The 19,930-nt window shown below is 54.6% G+C and overlaps 1 protein-coding gene across 2 annotated transcripts in view; it reads left to right on the top strand.

Moving 5' to 3' along the window:
- Nucleotides 1-15,008, top strand: part of CAMK2A (calcium/calmodulin dependent protein kinase II alpha) — a 64,938-nt gene extending 49,930 nt beyond the window's left edge. For both annotated transcript variants that reach the window (XM_055325115.1, XM_055325114.1), the window contains 4 exons: nucleotides 4,177-4,252; nucleotides 6,701-6,795; nucleotides 11,302-11,530; nucleotides 11,845-15,008. In XM_055325115.1, coding sequence (XP_055181090.1) covers nucleotides 4,177-4,252; nucleotides 6,701-6,795; nucleotides 11,302-11,530; nucleotides 11,845-11,848 — 404 coding nt within the window. In that variant the 3' untranslated portion in view covers nucleotides 11,849-15,008. The remainder of the gene's footprint in view (nucleotides 1-4,176; nucleotides 4,253-6,700; nucleotides 6,796-11,301; nucleotides 11,531-11,844) is intronic.
- The last annotated feature ends 4,922 nt before the right edge of the window (nucleotides 15,009-19,930 follow it).

Genomic DNA, 19,930 nt, shown 5'->3' with positions numbered 1-19,930 from the left:
TCAGGATGGGGAAATTTGTGAAGTCTAAAGTGTTCGTTGAGCTGTGCCCCTTTTCCAGAAAGGGGAAATCAGGCCCAGGCGCATCCAGGTTAGTAATGGCAGAACCAGGATCCCCATTCCCTGCCTCAGTCTCCCACATGTAAAAGGCCATGTCTGATGAAAGAGGCTCCGCCAGGAGCTCATCCCTGTGTTTGGCAGGAGAGAGGAGCTCTGTGCCTCAGCTTCTTAGCTTCTTCAGGCCTCATAGTAAGTTTCAAAAAAACCATTTTCTGGTGTTAATTTGTTAAGTCTGCTCACTAAGTGAGAATAGCAGCTGGTGGGGTGGATTCTGACCTAACATTCAAGTTAATTAGAAATGTCACCCTCTAGGGAACATTTGCCCCTGAGCACAGAGAGAGACATTAATATTTCAGAGCACCTCGGGCTTACTGCACAGGACTCTGGCCCTCTGAGCTGCACAGGGCTCTGCTAGGCTTCCTTCCCACTTCCTGCCTCCTACTGGTCAGCTCCATAAAAAATTAATTTCCTCCCCAACCCAAAGAGCTGCCTCAGAATCTAGGCAGAGACATTCTGGGAAAATACCGGTCAGGAATGTCAATCCCATCTTAGCCCCAGCATGCTGTGTGACCTTCAGACAGTACCTTAACCTCTCTGGGGCCTCCGCTTTCCCATCTGTCTGGGAGCACTCCTGGATTGGATTGAAGGGGTGAACACCTGGCAGATGAGAAATGCCAGAAGTGGCTACCGAGAAGTTGTTGAATGAATCTCTCACACAGCAACAGGACTGCTGAGGGCAAGGGAGGGACCCAAAACCAGAGTGATTTTCTCCAGAACTAAGGAGCACCAGATTCCCAGATCTTCTGTCCCAGAGATGAAGCTGATAGGGAGATTTCTGCCCATTAGATTTCCACTGCTGGCAGACTTGATGTCCTGAGTGGCTAGAGGCACAGCCAAGTGAGGCCTTGTTTCTGGATGTATTGATAGAGGCATAGTGTCCAGAATTGGGGAGGGAATAGAGTGCTCCTCCAGACCTGATATTCTGCAGTATTCAAACCACATTGAGGCATTTAAATAGCTTGAGGACCCTCAAAGAGTGGATGGCCAGCTTAAGTCAGATCCCGCAAACCCAATCCTGGAGGCTTTCAGCCCTAGAAAGAGAAACCTAGTAGAGGGGGAGGGCATAGGGTCTGGGGAAGCAGGTGCACACCTTGGGGCCCCAGAAGGCAGAACGGGGAAGAGAATTATAACAATGGGCTTTCAGAGGGGAGAGTCTGACTTAGAGGAAGAAGGAGGTGGGCAAAAAGGGAGAGAGATGCCAGACAGCATGTCAGGCTGCATATCAGGCTGCTGGGAAGCATCCCTGCCCTGGCTAGCGACCAGAGGCTGTCCTCAGAGAGAACTTCCAATTCAGAGATTTCCAGATGATAATGATCATGGCTCTTATTCACGGAGTGCCAGGCACAGCCCTAAATGCTTTATACGATGCATCATTATTGACATAAATGAGTTGATAGAAAGGGCTTGGAACAATAGACGGTTCTTATGAGAACCATGTATGTGTTCATTTTTTCTACTGATGCATCCTTAACAGTCCTCAGAACCACCCTGCGAAGTAAGTACTGTTAGAAGCTCCATTATGCATAGAGGAAAACTGAGGCATGAGCAAATACCTTGCCAAAGGTCACAGTTATTTGGTAGCAGAGTCAGGATCCAAACTCAGGGAGTCCGGTTCCAGAATCCATGCCTCTTTCCTAGCCTCTGAGGCGGCAGCAAGCTGCAGCCCGTAAGAGTTAGGGTATTAATTAAGCACAGGTGCGTGGGATGTCAGGCTGGAAGGAATCTTGAAGTCTGTGCTGGGAAAACAAGGAGGTGGCGCAGGTCCCATGACCTGCCAGGAGCATGTGGACCCGCTCTGGATCATCACCTCGAGTCTGCGTGGGCGTGGAATGAGGCATCTCCTGTCGGCCAACAGGCCAGGCTCTTGGGCTCCTAGGGACAGAGACCACCTGGCAACTGGGTAGATTCCAGCACACAGTGTGAAGACAGCAGCCCCAGGCCCTGGTTCAGTCCACCCAGTGATTCATTCATTCCTGCCTCCTCTGCCCCCGCCCCAGGCAAGGCCCAGGAGTTAACCAGCCGAGCTCGTAGTCCAAGACAGGCTCATTCCCAGCCCTGGCAAATCTTGGCAAAGCCAGGAGATAAAGACTCAGCCCCTCACTGTGCTACTGACATTGAAGATGGTGACCTATGTGTCTACGGAGCACCCACGTGTGTCAGGAGCCATGCTGGGCACAGGGCCCCTGCCCTGAGGAGTGTGTGATGGGCTTTGGAGCCACAAACGCTGGCTGGGGGGGTCAGCTCACGACAGCAGACCAGTCAACCGCTCTCCCCTCCAGTTTGCTCATCTCTGACATGGAAGTGACAGCCACATGAAGTTGTGCCGTGAGGCTTCAAGATTCTGCAGGCCGAGCGCATGGCACAATGCCTGGTGTACTTGCTGGTTCAGTGATGAACGCCTGTGGGGGCCAGGCCTGGTCCAGGTATCCAGTGGGATGAGGGCAGCTATGGCCCAGCTTCCATGGAGCACGTATCTGAGTTAGGAAACAGACAAGTAAAAAAAAAAAAAAAAAAAAACAGACAAGTGTATGGGCCTAACCAGTCAGGGAGCATGCGGGGTGTGGGGGTCCTGTGGAAGGGCCCTGGGGTGGGAGCCAGACTCTGCACCAAGACGGTCTATGTCCTTGGGCAAGTCAACCCCTTGCTAGGCCTCCATTACCCCCATAGTTTGAAAAGGAGGCTGAGTCCCTGGTCCCCAAAGGTTCTTTCAGCCTGGATGGTGCAGGATTTTGTGTGCATCTGGGCCTGCAGTGAGCTCCCTGGCATCAGGCAGGGTGGGGTGGTCCTGGGAGTGGTGAGGAAAGGGTCAAGCACAGGGCCTCAGCCAGGCGTACTCCCTCCCTCCCTCCCAGACTGAGACATGGCAGCGTGCCCGTGGACCTCACCAGAGCTGCTCCGGAGGCCAGCCAGCTGCCTGGGTTTGAAGTGAAGCTTGGGGCTATGGTGGGGAGAGCCTGCTCCAGGGAACCACATGAGGCTTCTGGTGGGACAGTTCTGCTGGGAGCCAGGACACCCGGCTCCATCTCCTAGTGCATGGGATTGGAGGGGCACTGGCCCCGCGAACCTCCTGGGGTGTTTGTGAGGAGCAGGTGTAGCAACTTGTATAGGAGGAGGCAGGAAATGGCAGCACTTAAAATGTGTACCTACTAGGTGCCAGGCGCTGTGTGCACATTGCCTCATCCCACATTACCCCATTACTGGGAGGGGGGTGCCGTTGTCGCCACCTGATGGTCCGGGAAACAGCCCTGTGGCCTTGTCGCACAGCTTGAGGGGACCTGTGCGGGATAGACGTGAAGTCCGGTGCTCAAGTCTGGGTGTGGCACTGAAGGGATGAGAGGTGGTGCTGTTTCCACTTCACAGACGGGAAAACTGGGGTCAGAGCAGCACACATGGAATACAAAAGCTGACGCCTAAACCTCTACCAGAAAGACCAGCTATTCGTCATGTTTCAGTGGTGGATGGGAGAGGTCAGGTCTCAGCAACTGGGATTCATTATGCCTAGAAAGTGCTGAACCGCTCAGTCAGTGCCCAAGTCCTACAGGCACCCAAATGGAGCAAAAAGCTTGCCCAGACCTAAGGGATGAGTCAGCCCTAAGACCTTCCTTAGGGGCCCCAGTGTGGGCCCAGAGGGAGCCCCTGCTTTGTGGCTGCTAGTGACAACCACCACTGTCGACCTGGTTTTGATTCAGGTGGCAAAGCAAAGGGACAGAGAAGCGTATTTTGGAGTCAGCCTGGCTTCAAATCAGGCCTAATGTCAGAACGTCGGCCATGCCTGCTTCACTGAGGCGAAAGCTGCCAACGGGGACGCTGGCTCTGCCCTTTGCAGCTGAGGGGGATTTCCCTGTCTTTTCCCACCTATGCTGGGCCTCAGTTTCTGCTTCTGTGAAATGGGAGCAATGCTACCTACCTCCCAAGGATGATGTGAGGCTGACTGAGACCATCTCTATGAGGCCCTCAGGTCCCAGCTCAGGGTCCAGCACATGACAGGGACTCAGAAAATGGTAGCTGGTGCTCCGTTACTATTACTATCATTTCTCTGTGTCTCCTCCTGCCTTTCAGTGCGGAAACAGGAGATTATAAAAGTGACAGAGCAGCTGATTGAAGCCATAAGCAATGGAGATTTTGAGTCCTACACGTGAGTCGGCTGGGTCCATTCTGCATGTCCTGCCTGGATTGTTGTGCAGGGGGCACTGATGGCTAACTTTGGGGGTCCTCATCTCTGACCCTCATTCACTCCCTCTGCATGTGCAGTGAATCAGACTGAACTCATTATTTCTGTGTTGCATTCAGACTGTATGCTTTCATGAAGCTTTCTGTTCACAATACTTCTCTGTATCTCGGTCCTCCCTCTCCTCGTCCTCCTCCTCATGTCTTGTTCCCCAGGAGGAACTCCAACAAAACTCCTTTGCTTCCCTACCGCAGCATGGGCCTCCGCAGGAGATGAGCGGGGAAGGAGGGGAGGGAGGCGGGCCTCTCCTCAGACCTGCTGCATGGGCCTGCTCCTCACCTTGGACCTCCTCGGGCCTCTGACCTCAGGTGGGCAGGAGCAGGCAGGAATCCATAGGGTGTGTCCTCCAGTGAGCAGGGGTGAGCCAAAGAACCTCAAAACAGAACCTTAAATCCTCTGGGGGAATAAGGGCGGGTGTCCAAAAATAACATGAAATGAAACAGATGGTATGAGATGTCCCCTGCCCACCTGGACCAGCCTTTCAAGGGGCGGCTGTGTGCAAAGGCTGGGCCGGAGCGCCCTCTAGTGACCACCCACACACTGCCTGGTCTGGCGCAGAAGCAGGTCCCAGAGAGCCGAGGATTCCGAGGATTCCGGAAGCCTTTGTCTCCCAAAGGCTTTGCAGGCCAGGTGCATTTTAATTGTGGGAGGGTTTCAGCAGCAGCAGGTGGCAAAGCCCTAGCAATCCACTGCTTCTGTCGGAGGAACAAGGACTCTGGAAGGTACAGGTGTGAGGCTGAGACCGCATGTACGCGTGTGTGCATGCACTTGTCCACACATGCACGTCTGTGACTGTGTGCATAAGAGGTGTGCACAGGTGTGTGTGCACGTGTGCACCTGGGTAAAGCAGAAGAGCACAGAAGCATGCCGTGAAACAGGTCTTGCAGCCAGCCCTCAAAAGAGCTAAATCAGCCGTGGAAAGAGCCAGAGAGTATCTCTGGAAGGATACAGCACGGAGGGAGGGAAAGAGAGGTGGCCTCTGTGGAACCCCAAACCTCCCACCCCTCGCCGTGCCATTACTGGGGCCCCCCCTCCCACCTCTGTGATGTCCCTTTCTCCTGCATGTGCAGCCTACCCTAGGTTCTGACCCCGTGCCATGACCTCTGGAGCCTAAGGTACCCTGAGTCTGGCCCTGTGAAACTTCACTCACGGGGCCTCAGTATCCCTAGAAGTATAATGGATTTGGAGCAGGGGACCTCTGAGTCCCTTCAGAGTCAGGGGGCCCAGAGACCTCCTGGGGAGGGGCTTCTCCAGGGAAGGGCACCCAGTCTCCCGGACACCTGGAGCTCAGACCCCCAACCTTGAAGGATTCTGGAACTGAAGGGTCCTGAGCATCTCATACGGTCTGAGCAGAGCTCCCAGCCCCCAGCTAATCCATTCAGAGAGTCTGAGGTGCTGAGTTGTCTGAGGTCACGTGGAAAGGACAGTCAGAGAAGAGCAGGGGTAGAGCGCCCTGCATTCACCACAATGTCCAACTCAGACAATGCGGGGCCTGATGCCTGTCCTCCAGGGCCTCCCATTCCCTCCTCCCCCCAGGGTGGGATCTTTGCTTGTCCCGAGGTCCTTCCTGTCCTGGACCTCATTGTCATTTTACCAGGGTCTGTGTTGTGCCACAGATCCCAGAGGCCTGGGGATGGCGGAGGCAGATTTTCCTCCCTCGGCCTGGCCGCCAAGGTTTCCTAAGAGGCTGACACCTGGGAGGGAGCTCTGTGCTGGAAATATACGGCTTCCTCCCAAGCATGACTTCCTGGAAGGCTATTTTCCTCATGTGACAGAACAGGAAACTGAGGCTCCCGTAGAAGGGGAAGCTTTAAAGAAGCAAAACGCACCCGTCCAGGGACGTGCCTGCTCTGAGAGCAGAAGTTACTTTCATGTGAAGGAAAGGTCCTCTCTACCTCCACCTGTCCCCCACCCCACCCCAGGAAAGCAAACTGGGAAAAGCCCCTCTGGCCCTTCTGTCCTGGACCAGGAGATGTGGTTTGGAGCGGAGCATAGGGGCCGAGTTAGCCCAGCCAGTGCCTGAGGGCTACGCACGCACAAAGCTTCATGACCCTCATGGCACTCTTGCTGGGTGATGTGAAGCCACCTGCTGGGGGCCTTGTAGCCAGTGAGTGGCAGGACCAGGACTGGAAGCCAGGCTTCCTAGTTCTAAATGGGCACCCACAAGTGGGCGGTGAGGGCCTCAAGGTACAGTCTGGAAGCCCTTCTCCAACCCAGTGGCTCCACTGATTCTGTGAGGTGGGCACAATGCCTCCAATGTGGCAGGCCCACCCTCCTCCAGTCTAGGCCCCTGGAGTTAGAGGGTGGCCTCAGGAGGCCACCCCGACCCCTCTTTCTTCTGACTTCCTCCCCCAGGAAGATGTGTGACCCTGGGATGACAGCCTTCGAACCTGAGGCCCTGGGGAACCTGGTCGAGGGCCTGGACTTCCATCGATTCTATTTTGAAAACCGTGAGCAATCCCTTCTCTCTGGGGTGCCTGTTGTCTGCTCGCGTTCCATGTCCTGCCGGATGGCACAGCAGGGTGACGGGCAGGGCCCCCGGGGCAGCTCAGGAGCCAGCGAAGAGGAAGATCCCGTGTGGACAGGGGTTGGTACCATCTCAGTTCCCTCTCATAACCCGGGCCCGTCCGACTGCCAGCTGTCCCTCCTGGGGCTGAGGATGGGGACCTGGGACAAGTGTGACAAGCCCTCCCAGCCCTCTCCTGCCCCTGCCCCTGCCCCTGGGAGGGCGAGGGGAGGGCTTTTATTCCCGGTTTACAGATGAGAGAGCCTTCCTGCTGGGCATGCACCCCATCACAGCCATCTAGATGCCTGGGGCCACCCTGACTGTCCAACTGGTCACAAGCTGGCTGGTGGGCTGTTAGGCCTGTAGGTGGTCAGTCCTGGGAAGAGGAGGAGAGCCGAGCTCACACTGCTGTGCCCCTGCCTGTTTGTCTAGGTCTCTGTCCGCATGTCTGTCCTTCCTCGGCCTCTCCTCTGTGGGAGAGACCCCGGCAGCTTTGCAAGCAGGGGCTGTCAGGGGGCTGAGGCTGGGCCTGACCCAGAGCGCTTTCTGCCTGTGTCCACGTCTCGCCTTGGCCAGGGGTCAGACAGGGACGAAGCAGAGCACGTGCAGGTTAGACTTATCAGCTCAGGACCGAGAGGAAGGCCCTGAGAGGTGGCATTCCCAGGGGTACCCCGAAGGGAGGCATGTGCCACTGAGCCGACACAAAGATGATCTCTGGCACATGTGGAAACGGCACTGGTTCTCACAGTGAGAAAGTTGGTCCCTTTCTAAATTCTCTTTCAATACGTCTGGCTTCGTCAGGAGCAGAGGCTCAGCTGGGCGTTCGTTGAACACCTCTTCCCACGCTTCCTAATTTCCCTCTTCATCAAAGAGAGAGCAGTCTCAGGCTCAGATCCCTTGCAGGCAAGAGCATGGAGCTAGAATTACATAACTTTATTTCATTTATGCTGGACTCATGATTAAATTTGTGTTCTGTGATACTGGCTGTTCATTCTTGATTGCACTAGACAGTTTTCTTTTAAAATCAATTTACATAAATTAATGAGGTGTATTGATTTAGGGAAATATCCTTTTAAAGATTTTATTTATTTATTCATGAGAGACACAGAGAGAGAGAGAGAGAAAGAGAGAGAGGCAGAGGGAGAAGCAGGCTCCATGCAGGGAGCCTGACGTGGGACTCGATCCCGGGTCTCCAGGATCAGGCTCTGGGCTGAAGGTGGCGCTAAACCGCTGAGCCACCCGGGCTGCCCCAATTTAGGGAAATCTTTTAATGAAGGAAGTGCAGGTAGATGGCAAAACCAAAGGTGGCATTTAAGTGACTGAAAAAGGATCTAGTCCAACTCTACCTCACCCAGAAGGGGAAACTGAGGCCCAGAGAGAGAAAGTGACTCATCCTAAGGAACCTGGAAAGTCAGTGGCAGAACCCAGTCCTGACTCACCCCTCCCCATCCCTGCCCTGGGCTGCCTCTTCTCACCTGCATGTTAGCAGCCGTCAGCTGGACACTTCTTTCCTGCCTGCACCCAATCTGACTGTACCTTATAGACAACCAGAGCCCAAGAGCACCCCAAAAAAGCTCCAAAGAAGAAAATTGCCTTTCCCCTTGATTAATCAAACTCTGATGCTCCAAGGCTGGCAATGGAGGTTAAATTCTCATGTGAAGAGAGGTGGCTGGACCCCAAGGGTTCTCATGACCCTGGAGCTCCTTGACTGATCACCATGGCTGCCTCTATATGGGTCTGTCCCCTGCAGGTGCTGATTTCGCAGTGAGCTCCCCAGTCCCCACTGAGCTGGCTGTAAAGGCTCAGAGATGGCAACAGGAAAATAAACACAAAGAGAAGGCTGAACTAGCTCTTGGCCTGCATCCAAATGGTCCCCATCACAACACCGGCCCCCTGAACTCGAGGTTTGAATGCCAAAGGACCCATGAGTGTAAGACCCAGAGCAACTGCCTGCCCCGGGCCAAGTCCCACCACCCTGCCTGTTTTTCCCTGCTGGAGGACTTGGCCCTGCCTCCCACGCTCCCCACAAGGGTGGCTGTTAGAAGGCTACAGTCTATTCAGAGACACACATTAGGATGGTCATTTCTTTATAAATGTCCCCCAGAACCCCAGCCCTTGCCAAGAACAGCAAGGCCCAGTGCCCTCAACAATGCTGAGCTTGTTTGTCTCTTCTGAGATTGTTCTAGATTGTCCTAATTTAGTCCCATCTGGACACTGACTTCTTTTAGGTTCTACTGCATTTCTTTCAGAAAAGTAGCCCAGCCTGGGACAAGTCAGATTGCTTCTCCGGACCTCAGTTTCCAGATGTGTTTAGTGGATGCATTGAACTGGATGGTCTTGAGTCCCTCCAGCCCTGGGTGCAGTCGAGGATGCTTACAGGGACCTCCTCGCATTTTGTAGGAGGGCCACTGGGTGACCTCTGAGGTCACTCCCAAGCCTATAATGCAAAAGCTCTACATTCTCTTCGAGAGAGCCCCAAGTTGTAAGTCTGTTAGTCTACATTTGTAAGATTCAGTGATTTGGTGTTTGTAGCCAAAGCCTAGGTCAGGCGTGATCATAATATGAGGGATGCTTTCAGCAGTCCTGGGGAAAACAAAAAGACATTTTACATTTTCTAGGAAACCCATGTCTCACAAACCTGGCTGGGCATCAGCATTGGAGGGTGGGACAGGGGAAAGAGGCTTTTTAATAGTATAGATTTTTGAATTGTCACCTTTAAGAGCAGAGGTGGGAAGTGTATATTTTAAGTCAGTTCTCTGGGGGATGTGGATCTACATTTGAGCTACACTAGGAGAAGCCTTGAGGGTTCCTCTGAATCCCAGGACCCTGGTGACCCCTGTCCAGCCACTCCCTGGGTCATTGTCTTTCTGTGCTTTTGTTTTCCGTCTTGCTAAAAAAAATTGAGGGTTCCTAGAACCAAAATAATTAATAATAATAATAATAATAATAATAATAGTGGTTCATATTTTTCATAGAGAAAGCTAGTTTCAGGTATTTTTCTCAGTTCTGTCATGATTACAAGAGCTATGCATTTCCACCTGACTCTGGCAAACTCCATGACCTCACTCCATGACCACCGATTCCATCCTTAAAATTCCAAGATCCTAAGATTCTACAATTTTAATATCAGTCAGATTTCCATAATTCCGTATGTCAGGAGTAGGGGCGATGCATCAGGGGTCCCCAGGCCATATCTGGACTGCACCTATGGTTCATGCGGCCTGCATGTTGTTTTAAATTTGAATTAGATGCCAATAATAAAAATGAGGTATTTTCACATAAGAATCCAGACTTCTAGACTCTCCTGAAATATCAGGTGTGGCAATGTGCGTTCCCCTTACAGCTGACCCTTGAACAAGATAGGTTTGAACTGTGTGGGCCCACTTATACACACACACATTTCCCCCAATAAATACAGCACAGTACTATAAATGTACTTTCTCTTCCTTATGATTTTCTTTTTTTTTTTAAAGATTTTATTTATTATTCTTGAGAGAGAGAGAGAGAGAGAGGCAGAGACACAAGCAGAGGGAGAAGCAGGCTCCATGCAGGGAACCTGACATGGGACTCCATCCTGGGGCTCCAGGATCAAGCCCTGGACTGAAGGCGGCGCTAAACTGCTGAGCCACCTGGGCTGCCCTTTTTTTTTTTTTTTTTTAAGATTTTACCTTGTGATTTTCTTAATATCATTTTCTCACCTCCAGCTTACTCTATTGTAAGAATATAGCACGTAATATAAATAACATCCAAAATTGTGAGTTAATCAACTGTTGCTCTTATTGGGAAGGCTTCCAGTCAACATAAGGTTACAAGCAGTTAAATCTTGGGGGAGTCAAAGGCTCTACGTGGATTTTCAAGTGTGTGTGTGTGGTGGGGGGGTGGCCGCTAAATCTCCTCCCCCTCGTTGTTCAAGGGTCAGCTACTCACAGAGCAACCAGCAGGGAGGTGTGTGCAGGGAGCCCTCTGTAGGTGGGCTAGAGTGTGCTACTCACTACGGCTCCCCCCGCCCCCCCATCACTCCCTGACCCACAGGCAAACGGTCTGCCACGACTGAGCATCTTAGCCCTCGCTCACCTGCCTCGTTTATGTACTTGCCTGGCCTCCGTGGGGAATCTGGGTTTGAGACTCTGGTCTAAGTTCATCTGATTCTGCAATCATAGGCCTATACTTCTGTGTGTCTGAGATACCGTGATTCTAAACTCCCATTCCCCTGTATTTTAAAGAATTGGCATGTCGGAGATCCCTGGTCTCTAAGCTGGGATCTGCTCTAGCCATCTAGAAGTTCTGCCTTGACTCCTAGCTGGGCCCTGTCACAGAGACCCCTTCTGTGGAAATGAGGCAGGCGGGGGTGCCTCTGCTGAGAGGGTCGCTGGGAGACGGGGAAGTGAAGGAAGGGACGCAGGAGGCCCCCAGTTGCATCTCCTTTGCCCCCTCCCATCCCCACCTCCAGTGTGGTCTCGGAACAGCAAGCCTGTGCACACCACCATCCTGAACCCCCATATCCATCTGATGGGCGACGAGTCGGCCTGCATCGCCTACATCCGCATCACGCAGTACCTGGATGCAGGTGGCATCCCCCGCACGGCCCAGTCGGAGGAGACCCGCGTCTGGCACCGCCGGGACGGCAAATGGCAGATTGTCCACTTCCACAGATCTGGGGCGCCCTCCGTCCTGCCCCAGTAAGAGCCCCTCCTTCCCGCCATCTGGCATCTAGGACAATCTGAAGGAATGGGGTGGTGTCGGTCTGCAGGGGGACATGATGGGGAAGTTGGCTGCTGGAAGGCCACGGGGTGGAGGCCAGAGGGCCACAGGGAGGAGACCAGACCGGCAGGTTGGGGGGTGGGGGTGGGGAGTGGGGGTGGGGGTGGGGATCCACCGGAAGCAGCTTCAACCCCATCTAAGGACTGGAGCAGGGTGGTTGCACAGGGAAAACCTGCCACCCTCAGAACCACCCCCCCAACGCCTTCCCCACCACACCTACCCTTTCTTACAGTTGAAGGACCAGCCTGGGGACCCTGTACCACAGAGATTTACTCTTCGTTCATGGAATGTGGCTGCTGGTTCTCCCACTTGGATTTTGCTGGAATTCCCCCAATCACGTCACCCCCCCACCACCACCATCGTCACCATCACCGCCACACCTGCGTCAAGAAAACCCGCCTGCTCCCAAAAGCTGTCACGACTTCCGAGCAAATGGCCACATCTCCCTGCCACCAACCATCTGCCTCTCTAGCTCTCTGTCCCCTGCCAGGGCGGGGCTTCCTCAGGCCTGGGTGCCCTGGGTGCTGGCTCCGAGGACTGCCCCCCTTACTCCTGGCTGTTGTCAGCCTGGCCCGGCCTTGGCTGTAGGCCAGAATGCCCAACTGTGTGTCCCCCATGGGCGAAGGAGAAAGAGAGGCGGAATCAGGAGGAATGTGGCATCTGCCCCCCATCTCCCTGTCTCTCCCTTCCAGGGCCCCCCCAGACCCCTGAGCCAGCCTCCCCCGTGGGAGAAGGTGAGAGAGGAGCAGACGCCAGGAGTCCCCACCTGCACAGCCTCCTGGCTCTTCTCCCACCCTGGCCTGTCCTCTCGTCCCCATGGACCCCTCCCCCTCAGTGTGTGGAGCACGATCCTCTCAGGGTGCCCCCACCCTCTCCTTCTGCCTTCGGCTGACGTTTACCTCCAGAAGTAATGCCCATTCCACCCTTCTATCAGTCCTGGAGAATTCCAGCTCCATCCCATCCGAGGGAGAGAATCCAATTGCTTCTGGGGGGCGGGGGCAAAGAAGGCAACGTTTAGGTACCACTTCTACTTGGACCGCATGCCTTTTTATAGCCAAACCTCTGTGTGTTTCGTAAATCGATTTTGCGTTAATGGATATTTATGTAATAACCAAGCCTCTCAAATTATGGTGAGGAGGGTCAGGATGGGTTGAGGGGTGAGGGGTAGTTTCTTTCCGTTCTAGGTCTTTTTTTTTTTAACGTCATCTCGGAGATGCCCTCTGTCACCTGTGGTTATTATCTGGGGCCGAGGTGGACTCAGTCCTGGGGGGAAGGGCATCGCTGACATTTTGGTCTCCAGGTTCCTCCCAGGACTGTAGAAACACCAGATGTTAGTGCTAAGAAACAGCAAATCAGGGCAGAGAGAGTGGGGGAGGTTGTCAGGACGGAAATATCTTTTTTTTTTTTTTTTTTGCTTGCCTCCCAAACTGAGGTTCCTACTAGGATGCTTCCCAGCTTCCCAGGATTTCATCCCACCGCATCTGTGTGCCCCCCCAAGCCCTCCCCCCAGCTTTCGGGGGTTTCACGAGCATGTGTCTTCATTTCCTCTCCCCTCCGCATCTGCTGGTCCAAGCAGAGCACTAGAATTTCTCCTCTTCATGCCTCGTCCTGCAGCCGTGGGTTCAAATCTCTCTCTCTTTCTTTTCCTTTCTCTTTCCCTCTTCCTCGGGATTGACTCTGATGTGGAATGCGTTGGCACATCCACTAGGATCTACTGTCTGCACTGTTTTCTTTGCATGACTTTATATGCAGTAAGTATGTTCAAAAAAAAAGAAAAGAAGAAAAAACACTCAGCAAAACCAATCTACATGTTTTGGACAAAAAAAAAAAAAATAGAGGTTGTATTCTCAGTGTCCGACTCGGAATTATGTTGCCGCCTCTCTGTGCTTTTGGCCTCTGTGTGGCCGTGTTTTGCCAGCATGAGATACTGTCCCCTCTGGAGGATTTTAGGGGAGGAAGAGCCACATCCCCAGGGATTTGGAGGAGGCGCTGGATCCCCTGAACCTCTGGGGAGTCCTGGGTGTTGGCTGGAGGACTGGTGGGGATGTCCGATCCGGGGCTGAGTTTTCCCTGGTCCTGAGATGTCTGCTGCTGCCCTGGGGACAGGTGAGGCGGGCTGTGCTGGGGCTGCAGGCCAGGAAAGAGGCTGCCTGGGCTTCCTGCTCTCCAGACTGGTTGATCACCGGCCTCTATCCTTGGCACACACCCTGCTGCCGAGGCCCAGGGGCAGGAACTTGGCCCTGCCCCGGGTCCAGAGGGCTTCCCAGCGAGGCCCAGCGATCCCAGCATCCCAGCAGCAAAACTGCCCGCCTCCCTTGCGAGTTGCCAGGGGCCCCCACAGCAGTCCCCAAGCCAAAGGTGAGGGTGTGGCCTTCACAGGGGATGCTGCAATTCCAGACCAAGTCTGGTCCCATTCTCAGCCTCCGTTTCCCCATCAGTTAAAGGGTTAAATATTCCTGCCCAATCTATGTTGCAGGGCTGATGGGGGATCAAGCGGGAAGGTCAAGTGAAGCCCAATATACCTGTGAGAACTGACAGGGTTAGCCACCGGCTGGATTCCTGCTTCGTTCTGGGCCTGGCCAGCCCGCCTCCACTCTGCCACCTGCCCCTCATTCCCCTCTTTGGTGCCTGTCAACTGCTTGTTAGCAGTGGACCGTGGGGAAAGAGCCATGCTTTGGGGTTTAGTAGGATTCCATTCCCAGTTCTGATCAGACCTGCTTTTCCTGTCTGGCCCTGGGTTTTTCTGCCAGGGGGAACTGAGTGGAGTACCCCAAAGTCCTGATTTTTAATTGCTGACATGCCTCCTATCCACTGTGTCCCACTCCAAGTGCCAGAGAAATGGAGGCAGGTTCCTACCCCAGGAGGAAACAGCCCCATGAAGAAGGACACTCCTGTGAGTGGGTGGGTAGTCAGCCAGTGTGGACCACAGGGCACCAGCATGATCCTGAGGCAGCACGCAGGGGAGGCTGGCAGACAAAGTGGTCCAGGGCCCACCCCCACCAGTCAGTGAAACTCTGCTCCTCTAAAAACATCCTGTAGATGCAAAAAATCCAGACCTAAGACCAGACCCAGGCTCCAGCATGCGAACACCTCTATAGGAACATGTTCTCCCAGGATCGTGCACACTGTAGCGCTAATCCTGACCCACGGCCTCCCGTCTCCCAAGGGGAGACCCTTTGGGGGATGTGTTTGCCAGACTCCCCGTGCTGGTTTCTTTGTTACTATTTGTTTGGGGATTTGTTTCAGTTCTTTTCTTTTCTTTTCTTTTTTAAATATGTGGCTGTGAACTTGAATGACCACTGCTCAAAACTTCTGCTACTGGGAGGGAGGGGGGAAGAAGGGGTGTCTGTTTTACTGGTGTTTTCAGTGCAATAAATAGCTACCAACTTCTGTGCACTTGCTGTCTCTCTGTCTTGGTCAAGCACCAGCACTGGGTGGGTTTTATTTATTTGTTTCCTGTTCAAGATCTTGCATTTGCAAAACAAAAGCCAAGGTATCCTTTCCGATGGGGCCAACTTGGTCTGGTGCTCAAGGCTGAGCCAATTCCAGTGGGATTTTGCTTGGACCCTGGGTCCCAGCCTTAGAAGTGGGGATGAGGCTGGCTTCCTCTCAGGCATGGAGCAAGGAGGGCAGGGGCGGTGGACGTGGGTGGCCACTAACAACCAGCAGCAAACTCTCCCTCAGGGGCCTGGGGCAGGTTTCTTCTCCTGTAGGCCTCCGTTCCTTGTAAAATGAGAAGTTGTTTCAAAAGAAGTCCCTCCAAACCTATTCTCCACCCTCATCCCAACCTCACACACCAGCCCCCAGGCCTCAGAAGTCCTGGAGACTGGTTCACAGAATGGGGAAAGATGGGAAATCCCTCAACACTCACACACTATCTGTGGACTGAGTGCCTGGGACTGGGGCCGTGGGGCCAGAGAAAGCGATGGTATGAGAAGCTCCATTGGCCAAGGAGAGGTCCCCACCCCATTAGAGGCCAGTTCGGTTCTCTGAGTCCAGACTGTCCAAGGGGAGCCAACATGGTGATGCAGAGGGTTTGGTCCTCCAAGGCCACCACAGGGTGACCACCTGTCCTGATGCAGGATTTTCAGTGCTAAACCTGGGACCATCCCAGGCCAACCAGGTGATTTGGTCCCTCAGCCACACTGCCACCTAAGATACCTGGATTCCACACCTTGGGTGGGGGTGGGGGGTTGCCTTCTGGAGCTCACAGGTACCCCTAGACCGTGCTTGAAGTGTCTGGGACTCCAGAAGTCCTGCACCAGCCACTCCAGGGTCTATCTGCACTGCTGGTGTGCAGAGTGGCTGCGAGGAGGCGTGTGCTCCTTGCCCACACGAGGACCTTCACAGTGAGAGCAGAGGCCAAGGCTGTGAAGGGCCAAGGTGGGGTTGCAAAGGGATGAAGGGCCTTCCATTTGCACTCTTGCACTGGAGTCTGCTCGGGCTAGCGCGGGGACTCCTCCCAGCCCCGCCTTCCTGCACCCTTGGGGATCTGCGGCCACAGCGGCCCCGCCCGGGGAGGAAGGGCCTGCGGTCCGGCGGGAGGGCTCCTGCTGTCATTGCAGATACTCGCCAGCAGGTGGCAGCGCGGGAGCAGGTAAGAGGCCGCCGGGCCCTGGGCTTCCAGCTCCCAGTTGGCTTCAACAGGTATAGCCTCTACCGCTCAGAAAGTGCAGACTCCACGGAAAACACTGCTGTTGTGTGACGGGAGCACGGCCCTTTACAGTTCACAGAGCGCCTTCACAATACCTCTTGTGTCCGTTAGAACAGCCCTGTCCTGAAGAGGAAGAGACTCAGGCAGAGGCTTCCTGGGGGATGTAACCAGCGGTCCCTCCAGGGCCTCCAGGGCCCGGTCCATGTTTTCCTGTCTCTGAACTCCCAGCAAACTGTGACTCGTGTTCTTAGGAATCTCCTCTCTTTGACCCTCTGTCCCTTCCAGCTTCCACCCACAGGCTCCTTCTCCCCCCCCCCCCCGCCCACTTACTATGACACCCATGGACTCCCTCCTCTCGCTCAGAACACAGCAATGCCCCCTCACCCTTCCAGACACTCCTCCAGCTCTGAGTAGGGCCCAGGGACGAGGTGGACCTGTCTCCTGTCCCCAGGGAGCGAGAGCCACTTGGAGAAGCAAAGTGCAGGGTGGGCCGGGGTAGAGGCTGGACCTGGAGGTGCAAAGTGCACGGGAACCAGAAGGAGGAGCAGAAACATGGGGGTGACCAGGAATCGGGAGGCTCTATGCACCTGCTCAGCAGGGTGAAATGGGGGGAGGGGGGAGGGGAGGCAAGGCAAAGGCTGAGAGCCCAGAACAGTGGATCAGGTAGGGGTAGGGAGAGATGAGGCTAGGGAGGAGGCTGTGGGAGGCCACAGTGTCAGAGGGCCAAGTGTGTCCCAAATCTCCGTTGTTGTGGACCAGTTTTCCAGCACACAGGTAGGTCCTCAGGAATGGAAATGGCCTTCCTCAGACTGGGCCATAGTAAACTTTCTAGGAAACATTCCCCAGCAGGTGCCGGGAGTGTTTGCACAGGGCAGGGTGGGGCAGGTCCAGTCCTGTGGGAATGGCCCCTGCTCCTTGTCCTTCCTCCTGGGACAAGCCCCACCCTCCCTTTTCTACCTGGACCTCCCAGGGTCTCAGAAGCCACTTCCCTCTGGGCATCCTGGCCCCACCATCCTTTCCTGGGCTTTGGGCCACAACTGGGGGATGGATGGAGCGATCTAGAAGCATACTTCCTTTCACCCAAGAAAAAGGGGAGAGTTATCATCATTCTCTCCCAGTGTGACCCTGACTGAGTTACTCTCCCTCTCTGGACCTCAGATTTCTCATTTAACAATGAGGGGGTTGAACCTATGGTTCCCAAATATGGGAACTGTGCTGGCTGCTGCAGAATCACCCAGGGAATAGGCTAAAAATACAGATGTTTAGACCCTACCCTCAGAGGACAGGATGCATTAAGCCTGGGCAGTCCTCCAGGCAGCTGGAGTTACAGTAAGTGCTCAGTTTGGGAATTCTGCACCAAGCACCCCATTTCTCCGGTTCCCACAGCTACATTGGGAGCTGGAAGACCAATTACCAGTAAGCCCCACCCCAGCCTTCCTGCTTCCCCATCCACTCCCTTGATTCGGCTAGATCAATATTGACTATTGGTCCCTCCCCTGCCCCTGTCTCCCACCACCCCAATTCCTATAACTCTGTAGGACCCTGACCCTGGGTCAGCAGTCAAGGTCAAAGCTAGTCTCTGGGCCTGGAGGATTTTAGTGCCTCCCCTGATCCTACACTGCATCCCCACCTCCTGCTGGTTTGGCGGGACCTCACAGCCCATTCTTGAAACCATCAGAATTCTTAATCATTAACTCCATCCAGCAAAAGGGGCCAGTCCCAGAACCCAGCTCTGAAGAATGGGCACTGTTCCCTTCTGTGGTTCTCCAACCCATTCATTTGAAAGATGGGGACACCGAGGCCCAGCCTCCAAGGCATCTTGCCATGGAACTGGAAGATGCCAACTCGTCTGCGGGCTTCCATCATTGCCTGACCCTGGCTCCAAGCACACAGATCCCCACCTTCCTTCTCCCTTTGCTGGTTGGAGGCAGGAGCTGGGCCTCAGTTTCTTTATCTGTACTAGAGACAGCAGGCTCCTAAGAACCATCCCACCTGCAGGGCTTCAACCAGCCACAGCTGCCACTAAGCACTGATTGGTTTTTTTTTAAACAATGCACCGAGCACCTATATTACCTCATTTAATTCCCTGCAGGTGGAAAGCCACTGTCTCCATCTTACATGAGGACACTGGGGCTCAGAGATCAAGCAGCAGACCCAGCCCGGCTGCCCAGTCAGTGGACAGGAGAGCCAAGACTGGGCTCTTATTGGCAGAGTCCAAGCCTGCCTTGCCTCCTGTTGGCTATGGTTCTCAAAGGGATGCTGCTCACAGATGCTGTGGACATCAGGAGAAGAGGCTTTCCTTCCCTCAAATAGAAAGCGATTCTGGATGGGGCGCTGGGAGGAGGCCTCAGCTGGCCAAGGGGGGCGGGCTGCTACCCTGTCCTGCGGGAGAGGGTCAGGCAGCAGGAAGTCAGGCGGAGACAGAGGTGGGGGCGGTGGGAGGGAGGGGGTGGAGTGCTGGCCAAGGATCCAGGGGCGGGCGGGCAGCCCTGGACGCCCTTCCAGGGCAGGACCAGCGTCAGCAAGGCCTCAGGCCCCAGAGGGAGTGGCCTGGAGCTCAAGGAGCCAAACTTTCCATGAGCCACCAGCAAAAAATGAGTCTGGAGCAGAGTGTCCACCACAAAACCGTAGGCTCAGCAGCCCAGGGTCACGTGAAACTTAGACAGGGGCTGGGGCTGTTTTAACTCTTTGCTCACTGTCCCAAGGGCTGGCAACACACTGCTTTCAGTTGTTGCTGCTGGTGCAAAATTGTGAGCTGGCACTGTGCATTCCCAAGGCCACACAGCCAGGGAGGGGCAGAGCTGGGAATGAACCCAGGTCTGTGTGGCTGAGCAGCACAAGCCCCCCATCACAATGCCCTGCTGTGGGCCCAGCTGCTCTGGGGTCCAGGGAGAGTGCTAGAAGTGTCTTAACTGCACCTAAAATAGGTTGTCTCTGGAGGCCATGAGCATCCTATGCAGGCTGAGCTGAGCTGTCTCAGGTCACCAGGTGTAGGACTGAGCCAAGATCCCTGAAGACTCCAGGAGCCCACAGCTGGTGGGGAAGGGAGGGTATATGGAGGACAGACCTAAAAGGATGGATTGGAGTCCCCTGGGTGAATGGGGAAGACACTGGAGCAGAAGCCTGGGCCTGCTCAGGGCACCATACAAGGTGAACTTGGCTGGGGTGGTAGAGGGGAACACAGAGGGCGGGGCCTACTGAGAACCAAACACAAGGTAACCGGTGGAACCCCTGTTGTCTGTTCACCCTCACTTAACTTTGGGACTATGGCTGACTCTAGTGGTATGGAGTCCTCCCCCCTTTCTTTCCCCCTCAGCCTCCCAGATATTTGCTCCCACGGATCATAGGCTGGAAGTGACTGCAGGTGGTCAGTGCCCCACTCAGTGCTTCCCAATGCCCCCCAAGAGAACACCATCTCTGATGAATCCTAGAATGTTCCTGGAAGAGGAATGAAGAGCCCCAGGGCGCCCTGTCCACACCTGAGCCAGGCACATATGCTGCATCCTCAGGCCAGGAGTCCATGGACATAGAGATCAGCTATGAGAAGGGGAGCAGAGCACTGAGTGAGGCCAGGCCCAGGCCCACTCTGGGCCTGGCCTCAGCTTCCAGGACATTCTCATCGTGGGACACAGCCCTGCTAACCCCCTGCCTCTTGCAGCGCAGT

The sequence above is a fragment of the Nyctereutes procyonoides genome, unplaced genomic scaffold (assembly GCF_905146905.1).
Source record: "Nyctereutes procyonoides isolate TBG_1078 unplaced genomic scaffold, NYPRO_anot_genome, whole genome shotgun sequence".
In the NCBI taxonomy this organism is placed as follows: domain Eukaryota; kingdom Metazoa; phylum Chordata; class Mammalia; order Carnivora; family Canidae; genus Nyctereutes; species Nyctereutes procyonoides.
Note: the sequence above shows the minus strand (reverse complement) of the source record. Positions and strands in the feature narration are given on the sequence as shown.